The sequence below is a fragment of the Sciurus carolinensis genome, chromosome 16, assembly GCF_902686445.1.
Source record: "Sciurus carolinensis chromosome 16, mSciCar1.2, whole genome shotgun sequence".
Lineage (NCBI taxonomy): Eukaryota > Metazoa > Chordata > Mammalia > Rodentia > Sciuridae > Sciurus > Sciurus carolinensis.
In genome coordinates, this window is record NC_062228.1 from 44,933,715 (window position 1) to 44,949,228 (window position 15,514).

At 37.0% G+C, this 15,514-nt stretch overlaps 1 protein-coding gene and 1 pseudogene across 8 annotated transcripts in view; one reads left to right on the plus strand and one right to left on the minus strand.

Annotated features, from left to right (window-relative positions):
* Positions 1–4,058: 4,058 nt before the first annotated feature.
* On the minus strand, positions 4,059–4,162 carry LOC124967658 (uncharacterized; annotated as a pseudogene).
* Positions 4,163–7,202: 3,040 nt separating this feature from the next.
* The window catches only part of Znf566 (zinc finger protein 566), a 31,826-nt gene continuing 23,514 nt past the window's right edge, over positions 7,203–15,514 (plus strand). For all 8 annotated transcript variants that reach the window (XR_007105331.1, XR_007105332.1, XM_047527586.1 and 5 more), the window contains exons 1-2: positions 7,203–7,624; positions 15,231–15,297. Coding sequence is in view for 6 of the 8 variants with exons in the window: in XM_047527586.1 (XP_047383542.1) it covers positions 15,289–15,297 (9 nt within the window). In the remaining 2 variants the exon portion in view is untranslated. The remainder of the gene's footprint in view (positions 7,625–15,230; positions 15,298–15,514) is intronic.

Consider the following 15,514-nt stretch of genomic DNA (forward strand, 5'->3'; position numbering starts at 1 on the left):
TTTTCCTTGTGACACCTGGCAGGTAAAGCCTTTGTATTTGTCTATTGGTCAGGCATGACAAATTACACATATATATTTTAGCTATGAGCCAGATTTCTTAAAATGTGTGTTAAGGAATCATGGGACTAAATCCAGTTTTAAATTTAATATTAACTTTATCTCTAACTTTGATATAACCTACTAGTACCCTGCCCAGTATGTATGCCCTCCATCTCCTCATAGTAAGAGGTTGCAGAATGAATAAATTCCACAGCAGCGTCTATAATGGCACAGAACTGAAAATAGCTGTTTCAGGAGATGGAGAAGGCCATAACTTTATTTTGACCCCACCATCAAGGTGGTTCTAGAGAACCCCTAAAACAGAACTCAGAGAAAAAGCAGAAATGAAGATGCTCTGAACATGCACAATGGGAAGGAAAAGGATCTCAAAACCTGGTGACTAGATCTGCCATCATTACATTTATAAACCTCAAGGAAGAGGGCTGGGGGTGTAGCTCAGTGGTAGAGCACTTGTCTGGCATGTGCAAAGCCTTGGGTTCAATCCCCACTACTGCATTTAAAAAAAAAAAAAAACTATTTTTCAAATACAAATTCAGAGAAAGAAATGGGGAATATTGCCCCAGAGTTGGTAAGCATGCCATAATTTCCTCTTGCATTTGAGATTTCCAAAAGCTCAGATTCACAGCTCATGAACCCCTATGCAGAATGATCAGCATTCTCGTAATACCAAAGTGAAGATTTTCTTCATCCATACTCTCTCCCGGGAAACACAAGAGTATTTGTACTTTGGCAATTCAAATTACTGACTCTCTACACATTGCAGCAGCTGGGCTAATTATATCCATAATTGGGAAGTGGTGTGTGTGCTTTTAATTTTAGTTATATATTTTTTTTTATTTTTGCAGTGCCACGGACTGAACCTGGGGCCATGCACATGCCAGACAAGTGCTCTACCACTGAGCTACATCCCCAACCCGAATGGCGTTTTCTAAAATTTTTTTGTACTAGGAATTAAATCGGGATGCTTAACCATTGGCTGAGTCACATCCCCAGCCCTTTTTATTTTTTATTTTGGACAGGGTCTCACTAAGTTCCTTAGGGCTTCATTAAGTTGCTGAGGCTGGTTTTGAACTTGTGATCCTCCTATCTTAGCCTCCCAAGCTGCTGGGATTACAGGCATGAGCCACTGGGCTCAGCTATATTTTCTAAATTTGGGATGAGTTGGCAGGTATTATGATGATATGATGTGCTCAAATAGCTCCTTAGATTCAACAAAAGAGCAACATTTGCACTATCTAAATTGTTACATCTGTAACAATTTCAGTGAGAGGCAACCCAGGCATAACTGTTAAAAGCATCTAAATTCAAGTCAGGCTTGGGGAACCCTTTTAAGGATGAGCCTAAAAAGGGTTTGGAGACAATGACTATTTTTTATTATTATTTACTTTGTGAAATTTGGATTTTGGAATTTGTTTTTCCAAGAAGGAAGAAGATAAATTTTCAAATTCTACTCTTTTAGATGTTGGCTACTTTGGACTTTAACTTTTCAGGGGTTTTAGTGTAGAAACTTTAATTTCTCCCTGGAAAATTGAGTAGAAGGAAGCACTTTTCTCAACTTTTATATATCTTATGTTGAATATTTTATTATTCCATATTGTGGAACCTCTGTGTTGGATAATGAGGCTGAGCATAATTTGGAATAGAAAAAAAGTAGGGACTTAATTGTTCTTGAAGTAGGAAAACTTTGGTCCTTCGCAAGTAGCCTCAGATGAAGAAACCAGTGGAGATATGAACTCTGCTCTCATCCTGACCTTCTGAATTTCTGTAAATTCTATTTCCAGAACCTCTGAGTAAAGCCTCATATAAGAAAGTCTTAACTAATTGCTTCAGTTATGTATATCATTGCCCCTTATATCCAATTTCCACTATTATTCCTAGATTTCCTGGACTTGAGCTGGCTCTGGAAATTCCCCAAACATAGCAAATCCTATTTTCTAAGATCCCACAAATGTTAGGCAGCCTTGTTGATATATGTGAATATAAACCCACAGTGGGGAAAGACATAAAATCTTTTTTTTTAATTTTTTTTCTCTTTTTTAGTAGATGGACACAATACCTTTAATTAATTAATTAGTTAATTAATATGGTGCTGAGGATGGACCCAGCTCCTCACATGTGCTAGGCAAGCGCTCTACCACTGAGCTACAACCCAACCCCAACACAAAGTCTTTTGATCCCCTACTTGGTCACATAAGAACAGACGTTGGACGCGGAATGTTTCCTAATCAAGAGATGAAAAGCCCATATAGTTTATGCTGAGCTTACTGCCTTGAGTGAGAATTATCTTTCTCTGTTGCAGGCCCAGTATTAAATCTTTGTTTTGCTGAAACATGTGGGTAACACACCACCTGGTCAATCTCACTATTGTAATCTGTTCGCCAAGGAAAGGGGACAGGATGGGGTCCTTCTAGGGTAGCAGGAGAAGGATGTTTGTAGCCAACTGCCCTATGTTGATTAATGGGAACCCCTGGCCCAGGGGGATTGAGGCACATTATGAAAACCGATCCTTTTTTTTCCCCCTCCATGTAGGTAAAGCATTGTTTCATCATTGTTTGACTGGATGGAAAAATGTTTGTTTCCCTAGGCAACCAAGATACTATAGGCAGAAGTGTTTAGAATTTTCCTTTGGGACTAATAACTGGTGCAGTGTTCTGTTCTCATAGGATTGATAACTGGTGCATGGTATTACTTTTAACATTTATAAGATGCATTTTCAATGACTATCTCACTGCCTCTTTCTACCACAGATTTATTTACTAGATTGTACATCTAATGGATGGGAAAATGATTGACAGTAAGGACCAACACCATGACTTCAGTTTGCCATCTTTATGTAATCTTAATTTACATAAGAATTTTGGAGATTCCAGTTCATTCCAATGCCACTTCCTTGTGGAACTGGCAGCCTGTTTTCCGTGTGTTGGAGTGGCACTTGGCAAAGTACAGAGTCAGAGCCTGGGGGTGGATGGAGAGGGTCACCTAGGATACGTATAAATATATCACATTTTGTTTATCCATTCATCTGTTGATGGGCATCTGGGTTGTTTCCATCTTTGGATGATTGTGAATAATGCTCCATTGCTCATTGTTTGAGTTCCTGCTCTTAATTCTGTTGAGTAACAACCAGAAGTATAATTACTGAATCATGGTGAGTCTGTGTTTAACATATTGACAAACCTCTAAACTGTGTCCTGCAACTCTAACACCAACAATGCACAAGGTTCCAATTTCTCCATATGCTCACCAAAACCTGTTATTTCAATTTTTTAAACAATAGCCAACCTAATGGAGTGAAGTGGTATGTCATTATGGTTTTGATTTGCACTTCCCTAATGATTCATGAAGTTGAACATCTTTTCACTTGCTCATTGGACATCTGTTTATCTTCTCTGGAGAAATATCTACTCATGTCCTTCATCAGTTTTATTTATTTATTTTGGTACTGGGGATGGAACCCTGGGGCAGTCTACTACTGAGCACGTCTGATTTTGAGATAGGGTCTCACTACATTTTCCAGGCTGACCTTGAATTTGGGATCTTCCTGCTTTAGTCTCCCAAGTCACAGGAATTACGGATGTGTATCGCCATGCCCAGCGTAACTCTCTTTGACTTCCTTGGGCTGCTTTTATATTCTGGGGCTCTTTCTGGTACCTATGCTGACTTCAAAATGGAATATGAGAGACTGGGGAAAAATTAGTCAATAAATGCAGAGAAGACTCAGCAAGCAAACCAAAAAATTAGAGAGGAAAAGAAGGACACACACACAGAGAAAAGGCTTTCCAAAGAGATTGTACCAGTCTCTTAATTACAGGTCTCTCTGTAATTACTCTCTGTGGTCTCTCTAAATTACAGGTTTTCAATTTTTTGTATTGTATTTATTTATTGCCATTCTAAATTCCTAAAAAACTATCTCTGTAAAGTTATAGTCCCAATATCTCTATATAGTTATCAACAGAAACCCAGTTTTGTGAATTATTTTTCTCTTATCTTTTTAAATTAGACTGTTAATCTTTTAAAAATATCAATTATTTTGGTGCTTCTTACATATTAGGGAGATTGTATTATACTACACTTGATCTTAGCCAAAAGGCCTAGAAGCGATTGGGAGATTGTAATATAAAATATTTTTTCCAGTTCATAATTAAAAAAAAAACTGTCACATGGTAGGGATGATCAATCCCTTAAATTCAGAGTTTTACATGTTGAAGTTAGGTTTTCTCCATTATGTGGTCATAAAGTCATTTGCCCAACTTTTAGCCCTTATAATTTTTCTTTAAGTTTTAAATTTTGACCTATTTGGAGTTGAATCTTTAAATATAGGTTGTAGGTCATTCTTTTCCCCAGAGAGATTAATAAATTGACCCTTGTATCCTCACTGAAAAGTCATCTTTTCCCAACTGATTTGAGATGAGTCATTCACCATACACTAAAATTCTTTATTTGGTTCCATTTCTAGATTCTTTATTCAGTTCCACTGGTCAGTTCAGTTAGTTGATGGTCCCATATTATTATTATTATTACTACTATTATTAATTTTTAGTTGATGGACCTTTATTTATTTAAATTAAAAATATTTTTTGTAGTCATAAATGAACAAAATGGCTTTATTTTATTTTTATGTGGTGCTAAGCGTTGAACCCAGTGCCTCACACATGCTAGGCAAGCGATCCACCACTGAGCTACAGCCTTTTATTTTATTTATATGTGGAGCTGAGAATCAAACCCAATGTCCCATACATGGTGGGCAAATGCTCTACCATTGAGGCACAACCCCAGCGTATTATTTTAATTTTTGAAAATTTAGAGTATGTTTAGTTACATTACTTTCTTTCCACCTGATTTACTGTCTGATTTTTTTTTTTTTTTTTTGTACTGGGGATTGAACTAAGGCACTTGACCACTGAGCCACTCCCCAGCTCTTTTTGTATTTTATTTAGAGACAGGGTCTCACTGAGTTGTTTAGGACCTCACTTTTTTCTTTTTTATTTTTTTTGAGGCTGACTTTGAACTTGTGATCCTCCTGCCTCAGTCTCCTGAGTCCCTGGGATTACAGGCATGCACCACCACGCCCAGCTTGCTTTTGTTTTTAAATTGGAATTTAAAAATCACCCTTATTTAGAAAAATATACTATTTTCTTTTTTAAAAAATTATTTTAAAAAATATATTTTTTAGTTGTCAATGGATCTTTATTTTTTATTTATTTATATGTGGTACTGAGAATGGAACCCAGGACTTCACACATGCTTGAGCCACCATCCCAGGCCCTTTTTTTCAATTTTTGAATTAGTACATTGTAATTTATAATGATGAGATTTGTTGTTAGATATTTGTATATGCACGCAATATAACAATATAATTTGGCCAATATCATTTCCTAACATTTCCCCTTTACCTCCCACCTCCCTCCTCATGTTCCCTTTCCTTCACTCTACTGATCTCCCTTCAGTTTTCATGAGACCCCCCTCCAACCACGCCTTTCCTTTCCTTTTTCTTTACTAGCTTCACATATGAGAGAAAACATATCATCCTTGATTTTCTGAATTTGACTTAAAAAATACAATATTTTCAATGGGTTTGTGTTAAACTCATAAGTTCATTTAACATGACATGTTTAAGATGGTAAGGATTTCCATTCAAGAATATGATACAGATTTAAGTCTTTAGTAGTGTTTTAAAGTTTCTTGTTTATATTGTATATAGCTTTCTTGTATATATTGATAAAATTATTCTTAAGCATTTTATACTATTTCATGGTTTTGTTTGTATAATTACATGAATTTTCTATTAACTATCTCTCTTTTTATTTAAAATTATATTAAAATAACTGGACTAAAATATTTCAAGAAAGCATCTTTGTAGTTAGAAGCTACTTATTTTCATACCTAAAAAAAAAAAAAAAAAAACCTGGCCTGGAGATAACTCTCATTGCTTGCTGTAAACTCGGCCTCACCGCCCCTCAGCCTCCTCATACCCCACAGTTCAGAGGTTGGTAGTTCAGAATAACAGACCCCTTCGCAATTCTTTCATGGTTGTCTCTTCACTGCGTAACTCACTTCTCTGCTAACTGCAATGGTCAACACTACTCTTCAAGCTTTGAAGTTATTGTTTCTTAATCCAGGGCTTCCCAAATCAGATCCCTTAGACCTACACCTGCTCCCCAGTATTCTACACCACCCAAAAAGAACCCAGATTGAATAGGGGGACATGTGCTCCAAAGAAGAGCAAGAACCCACCTCTAGAGGGAGCGCGCGCACACTCTCGCACAAAGTTCTTTGAAATTGAGTTTCTTTTTTAAGAAACCAAGAACGATTTCATCTTCTATTTCATAATAGATGTTTCTGATTTTACATAAAAGTTAAGCCTTAAGTCATTACAAGTTCAGTTACATAACCTTTCTCCCTTAAAACCTTCAGGAAAAACTGATGCTCCAGAATGATCCGTCCTTACGGTTTTACAGATGAGGCTCAAAGATGATCTCCAATATACAATCCCAGCCACATGTACAATTATATTTATTTAAAGTATCGATCACACACACACAATTCCCAAATGCAGTTTCTCTCTACGAACCTCCAACACCCAAGTGATACACCCTCGGACTCTCCTTGTTTGCTGCAAACTCCGCTTCATCATCCCCTCATCCTCCTCATCCCCCACACTTCAAACAGAGGCTAATAGCTCAGAATAACAAAAGATCCCTTCGCAATTGCCGAAACTCCTCTTTTAGGGTCTCGGAACCTGTCGCATGTTTAAGCGACTTCAGCCTTCCCAGTCACTGAGTGCTCCTGCTCTCCACCCCTTCGACCTCCCAGACCAGCTTTGGGTCTCACTGCCTCAGATCCCACAATCCCTCTGCACAGAAGAGCGCCAACCCAATTTATCCCTGAACAAAGACCATAACGGCGCCCCAGGAAATCTGAACCTGAGTACCTCCTTGGCCCACTAGCATTCCCAGGCGTCAGTCACCGGGGTGTGGCCAAGCAGAGGGTTATCTCTGAGATGACTTTTGAATGGTCAGCCCACAGCGTCCCCCACCCCCGATCCGAACTACATTTCCCAGAAGGCTCAGTGGTGCAAACTTCCTTCCTAGGCAAATTTGCCCTTTTTTTTTTTTTTTTTTTTTTTTTTCGGTGCTGGGACTTGAACAAACTAAGCTATATCCCCAGCCCTAAATTTGCCCTTCTTTTCCTGAGGCTATCTGGTTCCTACAGATAGGAAGGGGCGGAGAGTAAACCATGTCAAACGCGCCAGAGCGGCCTTCTTGGGGAGCCGAGGTTGGAGGCTGATCCAGGACTTAAGCTTTCGGGGGCGCGTTTCAATGAAGGGTACAATCTTTTCCGGTGGCCGCAGCTAATCGCTGATAGGAATCCTGAAAACCCGGAACCACCTTGTCCACCTCTGGTCCCTTTCCGACTACATTTTCCAGAGCACTAGTCGGCATTACCTGCTTCTCGCGGGAATTCAGCCTTAAAGTCACGCGCTGGCGGGAGCCTTGGAGCTTCACTAGCAATTAATCCAGTGCTGTGGAGTGTTTTACTGCCTTGGAAGTTTGGGAGGCCTGAGGTGAGCATTCCGAGAGGAGGGCGGGGCTGGAGCCGAGACTTGTCTTTGTGCAGCGAAGGAGTTGATTGAAATTGTGTGGTTATTATTGTCTGTGTGGTAGTTTCTGAAGAATGAGCGTATGGATGTAGCAGACTTGAGTATTTGCTTCTGATGATAACACGGTGTGCAAAGCCTGCTGTGGGTGAGAGAGAGAGAGAGGTTAGGACCACGCGCAGCATTGTGTGCGGATATGGGGAGCTTGTGACTGGTTGGGTCTCCATAGTAGTGTATGATTGTGTGACGTTGTGGCCACGTGCAGCAGAGTACTGGAGGGAATACAGATAAATACTGTGTGGTTATATTTGTGTGTGCATGTGGTTAGTGTGTTATGTTGACTGTGACCAGGTACAGGTGAACAGTGTCTGTGACTGCAGTTGTAACTTTGAGCGTCCTCTTGGTAAACTTGCAGTTGTGTTTATGGGACTTTCTGAAGCCCTGGGTGTGTGACCTGTGGGTTTGGGCATGGGTTTTCTGTAACTGAATGGTACCTCAAAGCAGTATACTCTGGTTTTCCCAGTTTTATTACTTAATATGAATGTTATCTTGATATCCTTTGTCTTTTATTATGTTTATTTTTTCAAATGTTTTTAAGAATCATTCATATTAGATATAATAATAATTCATTCAGTTTTTTTGCTGCGTTGTGTTTCAGGCTTTGAAGTATACCACACTTATTCATCCCTTCTAGTAATGAAGGATATTTGAGTAACTTCTGGGTTTTTATTTTATAAATAATGCTGCTGTTACCAGACTCTAGGCCAGAAGCTTGATTCTGGGGATCCAACAAATCATGTCTAGCCATATACCTCAAAAAAAAATAAAAATAAAAATAAATGAAGGAAAAGGTAATGGGGAAAATTATGAAAGCAACTCTAATCAGTGTAGCTACACTGGGAAGACAAGGGGACCCATGTCCTTTGCCCTATCTTTGAAGGGCTGACAGTGACTTTGAGATTTTATAAAAAGGTGAATGAGGGCAAGGTTTGAGAGTTCACATAACTGGAAACTTTTCACAGTTGCCAGAGCAGATGGTCTTGACCAGACATGGTCTGGTCCATCATTATCTCAGATTGGTCAGGCAGAGCCTTGTCTAAAATAAGAAAGTTACTGTTGCCTTGGGGGGGGTAATTTCAATTAATCACAAGATATATATATATTGATCAGACCTTGTTTTGCATCCAAGGTTACTCTGAGCAAAGGAGATGGATGTGAAATGGAAACAGAGAGATGCCAAGTCTTTAATCCTTTTAGCTACTCATTGGACATTTGCAGGCAAAAGTGAAGAGTGTAAGTCCTTGTTACCCTGCCACTAACATTCTCTTTATATAGGGTACACATGCTTGTTTGCCAGAGGAATTGCTTTATCAAACGCTATTTTGCACTTTACCAAATGGTGCAAAATATATACCAAAGTGAATGCACATATTTACACTTGCACAGCAACATTTAAAACATCTTATTGTTTTGTATCCCTACCAAAACATGGTTAAAACTGTGTTTAAAAGCAAATTTTAATTTTTTAATGAGATATAGACATATAATAAATTGCATAAATGTTTTTTAATAGGAATATAAAACTACTTATTGACCATTGTTCACCAGTATTTACAATAAGGTAAACAATATACAGTTAGGTAACATTCTGATTACTACAAAGTAATTTTCTTGGCTTATGTTGAACCAGTAATCCAAATACTGAAAAGATTGAACCTATATGTAAGGAGTTAATTGGAGTAAAGAAAAAACATTCAGGTCAATAATTTAGACTATAAAACTTGCCTCACCCGTTTATGTGAGCAAGTTGTAGATTGCCAACATCTCTAGTCATCTGATCAGGTTCCCATGAGCCAAATCTTAAGACATTCCATGAATTATGACCTTTTAGTACAAAGATTTCAACTTTTAAGAAAGAAATGGCTAACTGGAGGAACACTTAAATCTTGCTAATTAAGACACACTAGGATTTGTCTAGTTTACTTGTCTGGGTGCAGAAGTTGTTAATAGTGATAGTATTTTTCCTTTCAGGAACTTTGCAAATAAAATTGTTGCATTTATGTGACTATAGATGTAGATTTAATGGGGCTGCTTTTAATTACCCAATTTTAACTGTCCAATTAACTACAGAATCATTTAATCTTAAGGGTTATGATTTCAGGAAAAAATTCAGTTGAACTTGAAGTGAATTATTTGTTAGGTTGCACAGAATGATGGCACCTCAGGAACATGGGTTTACCACCCAAAACATGTTGTTTTGGTGAATGCTTAAAATACAAAAACTGCTATGTAAGATTTTATATACACATGTTCTCTCTCTCTCTCTCTCTCTCTCTCTCTCTCTCTCTCTCACACACACACACACACACACACACACACACACACACATCAGCAAACAAAACCCCCAGAATGGTCCTTAGGCATACGAGTTAAAAACAAGTTCTTAGTAATGACTATGGAAAATTTCCCCAACTTTTAGAAAAGCAGAGGAAATATGCCATCATATCAAATGCTCTTTCCTGATAAAGGAAGCAACTACCAAAAGCTTTGATTTGTTCATTGTAATCTGTGCTATTGATGCAAAACCAAAAAAATAAAACCCCAAAACTCCCTGACTTGGGGCTGGCTCAGTGGTAGAGCACTTGCCTAGAAGCATGAGGGTTTGATCCTCAGCACCACATAAAAATAAAGTTATTGTGTCCACCTACAACTAAAAAATACATAAAAAAACCTCCCCTACTTTCAAAACCAACATATCAAATTTGATTTTCATTATAATGTAATTATTTTTCACACTAGTAAATCAAAAACCAAAAACTAGATTTTATATATGTATTTAAGTATATATAAAAAATAATGCAAACAGTTATTGAGCTTCATCTTCTGGACATGAATATTAGTTAGTCTCTCTTCATAAAAAAGCAATTATAACTTGAGGACACCTCATATTTGCTTCTTTTGCCAGCACCAAGTCTGCCTCATCTGAATCTTTCCATTTCACGAGAAACATCAATTGTCCACTGCTGTCTGTGGCACCAATTATTTGTTCAGGATCAAGACGTCTAGCAAACCCACTTATACTTTTTTTTTTTTTTTTGGCAGGGAGTGTGGGAGGTACTGGGGATTGAACTCCGGCATTTGACCACTAAGCCACATCCCCAGCCCTGTTTTGTATTTTATTTAAAGACAGGGTCTTGATTTTTGCTGAGGCTGATTTTGAACTTGCCATCCTCCTGCCTCAGCCTCCAGGCCGCTGGGATTACAGGCATGTGCCACTGTGCCAGGCTAGCATACACTCTTATGCCTGACTTCTTTTGTTCCATATTTGTTTGTGAAATTCATCCATGTTGTTCAGTGTAATTGTACTTACTCATTGATTTGGGAATATATTGTAACATATTAATTGATTACACCGTTGATGGATATTTTAGTAATTCTGAATTTGAGACTATTGCCCATTATTTTCCTTCTGTGAACAGTCTACCATGTTTTTTATAAATATATGAATGCTTTTTTATTGGCCAAATACTTAAAATTGCTAGATTATATGGTGTTCCATTTTATGCTCAACCCAGCAATTTATGAAGTTCCAGTTGATCCACATCCTCTCTGTTATTTGATATTTAATCTTTTAACTATTCTGTTCATTGTGTAAATTTCATAGTAGTTTTTTGTTGTTGTTGTTTTGTGGTACTGGGGATTGAACCCAGGGCCTTGTGCTTGCGAGGTCATAGTAGTTTTAATTTGTATTTCCTTGATGCATAAATGATATTCAGTGCCTTTTTCTATGTTTATTAGCCACTTGGATCTCCTCTTTTTTGAAGTGTCTGTTCGGTTATTTTGTCTATTTTCTATTTTTTAATTTTTAAAAATTTTAATTTCATAATGTGAAAATAGTATAAGGAATTCTCATATACTCTTTACCCATCTGCCTATAATACAACTGTGAAAACTGAAAAGTCAACACTGATGTAAACTTAACTAAGACCTTATTTATAGACCTTATTCAAATTTAAAATTTTGCTAATTGTACTTTTCTGTTCCAGAAACTAATCAAAGATCTCATATTAGTTTATTTGTCTTGTGTCATTAGACTTCCCCCTTTTGACATAGTTCTTTAGCCCTTTTTATATTCCCACCCCCTTTAATTTATTTGTTTATTTTTATTTTGAGTCAGGGTCTCACTAAGTTGCTGAGGCTGGCTTTGAACTTCAGATCCTCCTGCCTCAGCCTCCCAAGCTCCTGGGATTACAGGCACATGCCACTGCCCCCAGCTAGCCTTTTATATCTTCCAAGAAGATGCTTTTGAAAAATATTGACCAGTTATTTTGTAGACCTTTTTTCTAAATTTAATTATTGCATTATTCAACTTGTGACCTGAAATTCAGAACTCATAAATATATATATTAAATATATATCTAATTATATATAATTAAATATATTAAATATAAATATATATAATAAATATATATTATATAGATATATAATATATATCTCCTCTGTATGCTGGCTCCTGAAATCCTGGACATTTTGCATATTAGAGTCAGGTTAAAAAATTAACTGTTATCATATAAACCTGTTTTCTTTTTGAAGTAATGTTTCTAGTTCTGCTTATCAATAGAGATGTTTGCTGGGCCTGCCCACGCACTTCTGATCATTTGCTTTTGATCTGTAACATAAAAGTTGTTCTGAGGATTGGAGTGAAATCTGTAAACTGACTAGCCCAGAGTCTACCTCTTGACAGCCACTCAGTCAATAGAAGGAAAATTGCAGTATTCCATCCAAAAGGCAATACGTTTAATAGACTGTAAGAAGAGAAAGTTCTACTCAGTTGTGGTGGCTCACGCTTGTAATCCCAGTGGCTCAGGAGGCTGAGGCAGGAGGATCTCAAGTTCAAAGCCAGCCTTGGCAACTTAGTGAGGCCCTAAGCAACTTAGCAAGGCCCTGTCTCAAAATAAAACAAAAAGGGCAGGGGATGTGGCTCACTGATTAAGTACCCCTGGGTTCAGTCCCTGGTACCAAAAAAAAAAAGAGAGAGAGAGAAAGAGAAAGTTCTAACTTTTTTGTAGGGGGATATACATATATACACATCATTTCTTTTTCAATTATAAATAACAAAACAACCAAAATGAAAACACCCTAACAGTAAAGATTTTAAATATAATACAGGAATGGAGAGTATATTGTTTTCTACTACTGCTTCAAATAACTACCAAAACCAATTCCATGGGTCTTAAGTCCATGGGCACAGCATTGATCCCTTGAATCTTCTATTCAGGGCCTCTGTACTAAAATCGAGGTATCAATTGTACTGGCTTCTCATTTGGAGGCTCTTGGGAAGCTTTGTTTTCAAGTTCATCCAGGTTGTTAGGAGAATTTAGGTCCTAGAGGTTACAGGACTAAGGTTCCCATTTCCTTGATATAATCCCCTTCAGCTTCAAGAAAACAGCAGATTGAATTGTTCTCTTTCTTCTACTAGAATGCCTTTTTGAATTTGGGCTCATTCTCGATGTTACCTTATGTTTAAACTTAGACTATGTATTTTTGGCAAGAATATCACAAAAATGGTGGTGTTCTTCTCAATTGTGTTGAATCAGAGTTATGTGATATTGTATTTATTAATAATGTTTCTTTGATCACTTTATTAAGTTGACTTTTACCAGATGTCTCCTATGTAAAATCATTGCTGTTTCCATTTTACTTAATAAGTGTCTTGTGGGGAGAGAGATACTTTGGGATTGTACAAAAATCTTATTTCTCATTGTATTTTTTCCCATTAATTTTACCCTCAATTTATAAATCTTATCTGTAATAACACTATGATGTTTGACTAATGGTGATTTCTCTGTGAGTCCTTCTACATTTATTAATTTAAATTTTACTGTAAGAAAGAACTATCTCTTCCTCATATGTATATTTAATTATTTATGGACTCTGGATATTTATTTTATTATGAGTTTTAATCCATTATTGTCATTATTCATTTTGCTGCTCAGATATTGGCTCAGTTTTGGCCATTAGGAGTTCCTTAAGTTGGATCCTTTGTTCTTTCAACATGTCTTTTTTTTTCTTTTTATGAACATTTTCTTACTTTCTAGCACCATTCAATATGCAAAACTTATCTAGGGCTGGGGTTGTGGCTCAGTGGTAGAGCGTTCACCTAGCACGCGTGAAGCCTTGGGTTCCTTCCTCAGCACCACATAAAAATAAAGGTATTGTGTCCACCTACAACTAAAAAATACACATTAAAAAAAAAACTTATCTAGTATTTTCCCTCTTCTAGTCATAAAATCAGCAATTTCATCAAGGAGATCTAGTTTCTTTTATTGGAAAATAAAATTATAAACCAAACTCTGAGTGCTTGGGGGTGCCACTGCTGGATTTCAGTCAGCAGAAAGAGCTTAAAAAAGTACACACACACACACATACATACATGCATACATATATATATTTTACTACATGCATTTATGTCTAGTGTCTATTTACATATGTGTATGTGTGTGTGTGTGTGTGTGTGTGTGTGTAACTTGTTGTTTTTGTTATAGAGATTTAAACCCAGAGGTCCTTTACCACTGAGCTATATCTGTAGCCCTTTTTATTCTTTTTGAGCCAGCGTCTCAAAGTCGCTTAGGGCCTAGCTAAGTTGCTGGGACTGGCCATGAACTTGTGATCCTCTTGTCTCAGCTCTCCTGAGCTGCTGGGATTACAGGCATGCACCTCCACACCCAGCTGTTTATATACTTTACAACTACAAATTCAAACCCATACCTTCAGTTCCAATCCAGAAACCACAGGTTCTGTCAAGAACAGTAAAGTATCTGAAATTTGACCCTGCTTGTCAGCTAACAAGTTAGTATGACACAGTTTCACAGGTGCTGGCAGAAGACTTAATTAGACTTCTGGGTCAGTAATATTATTTTGTTTGCTTTTCTGGGTTTCAGTTATCTTAAACCAAGACCTGTTATCTCCCAAATCCTCTCAAATTAAGAAGGATCATTTTTTCTTGGTCAGGACTTGGGACCTAATCATATAAACCAAGCTTACTGAACACTGTTTGACCTACTTTTAGGAATTACCATTCAGAATTTATATACCGTACAAGTTAAATGATATATACACAAAGATATATATTATAGCATTGTTTGTTATAGTGAAAGACTAGAAATAACCAAATGATCATTGACTGCAGTTGGGTTAAAAAATTAAGATACATTCATTCAATAAAATACAATATGATTATTAAGACAATTACATATAATATGTACTGGTTGGGACTCATTTTAAAATATATGAATTCCAACCGGTAAAAATAGCAACGTCTATAATAGTGTAAAAGAATTTTATACTTGTATATGTGTATGTTTCAATATATATTCTTCAAACCATCTTTATCTTTCTGAAATATTCTTGTTCCAGTCCAAGGCCTGTCTCTTTGGAGTTGGGGATGATAGGAGATTTTCCCATTCTTCTTGATAGCTCTTAAGTGTTTGTGTGGAGTGAACAGAGGGGAGATTATTATTCTGGGAGCTTTGAAGCAAGTAGGGTCTCATGTCTCTCCTTTTGCCTTTCCCAGCTCTACTGTTTTCCTAAAGAGGAACCCAGAGGAGGTCCTTTCTACAAATATCAAAGCCATGGCTCAGGTGAGACACTGTTTCCTGATGCTCAGATAGAGACATTTTTACCTCTAGCACATAGGAACATTTGCCTTCTCATCATAGTGCTTTTTATTGTTTTAAAAACTCCTTTTAGACGATCAATTATATATAGTGTCAAAGTGATCTTACTCTTCTGTAAAATAAAGGATCTTTAATAGACCAGTTCAAAAATTTTTCCACTGTTGGAAATATTTATAGAAAA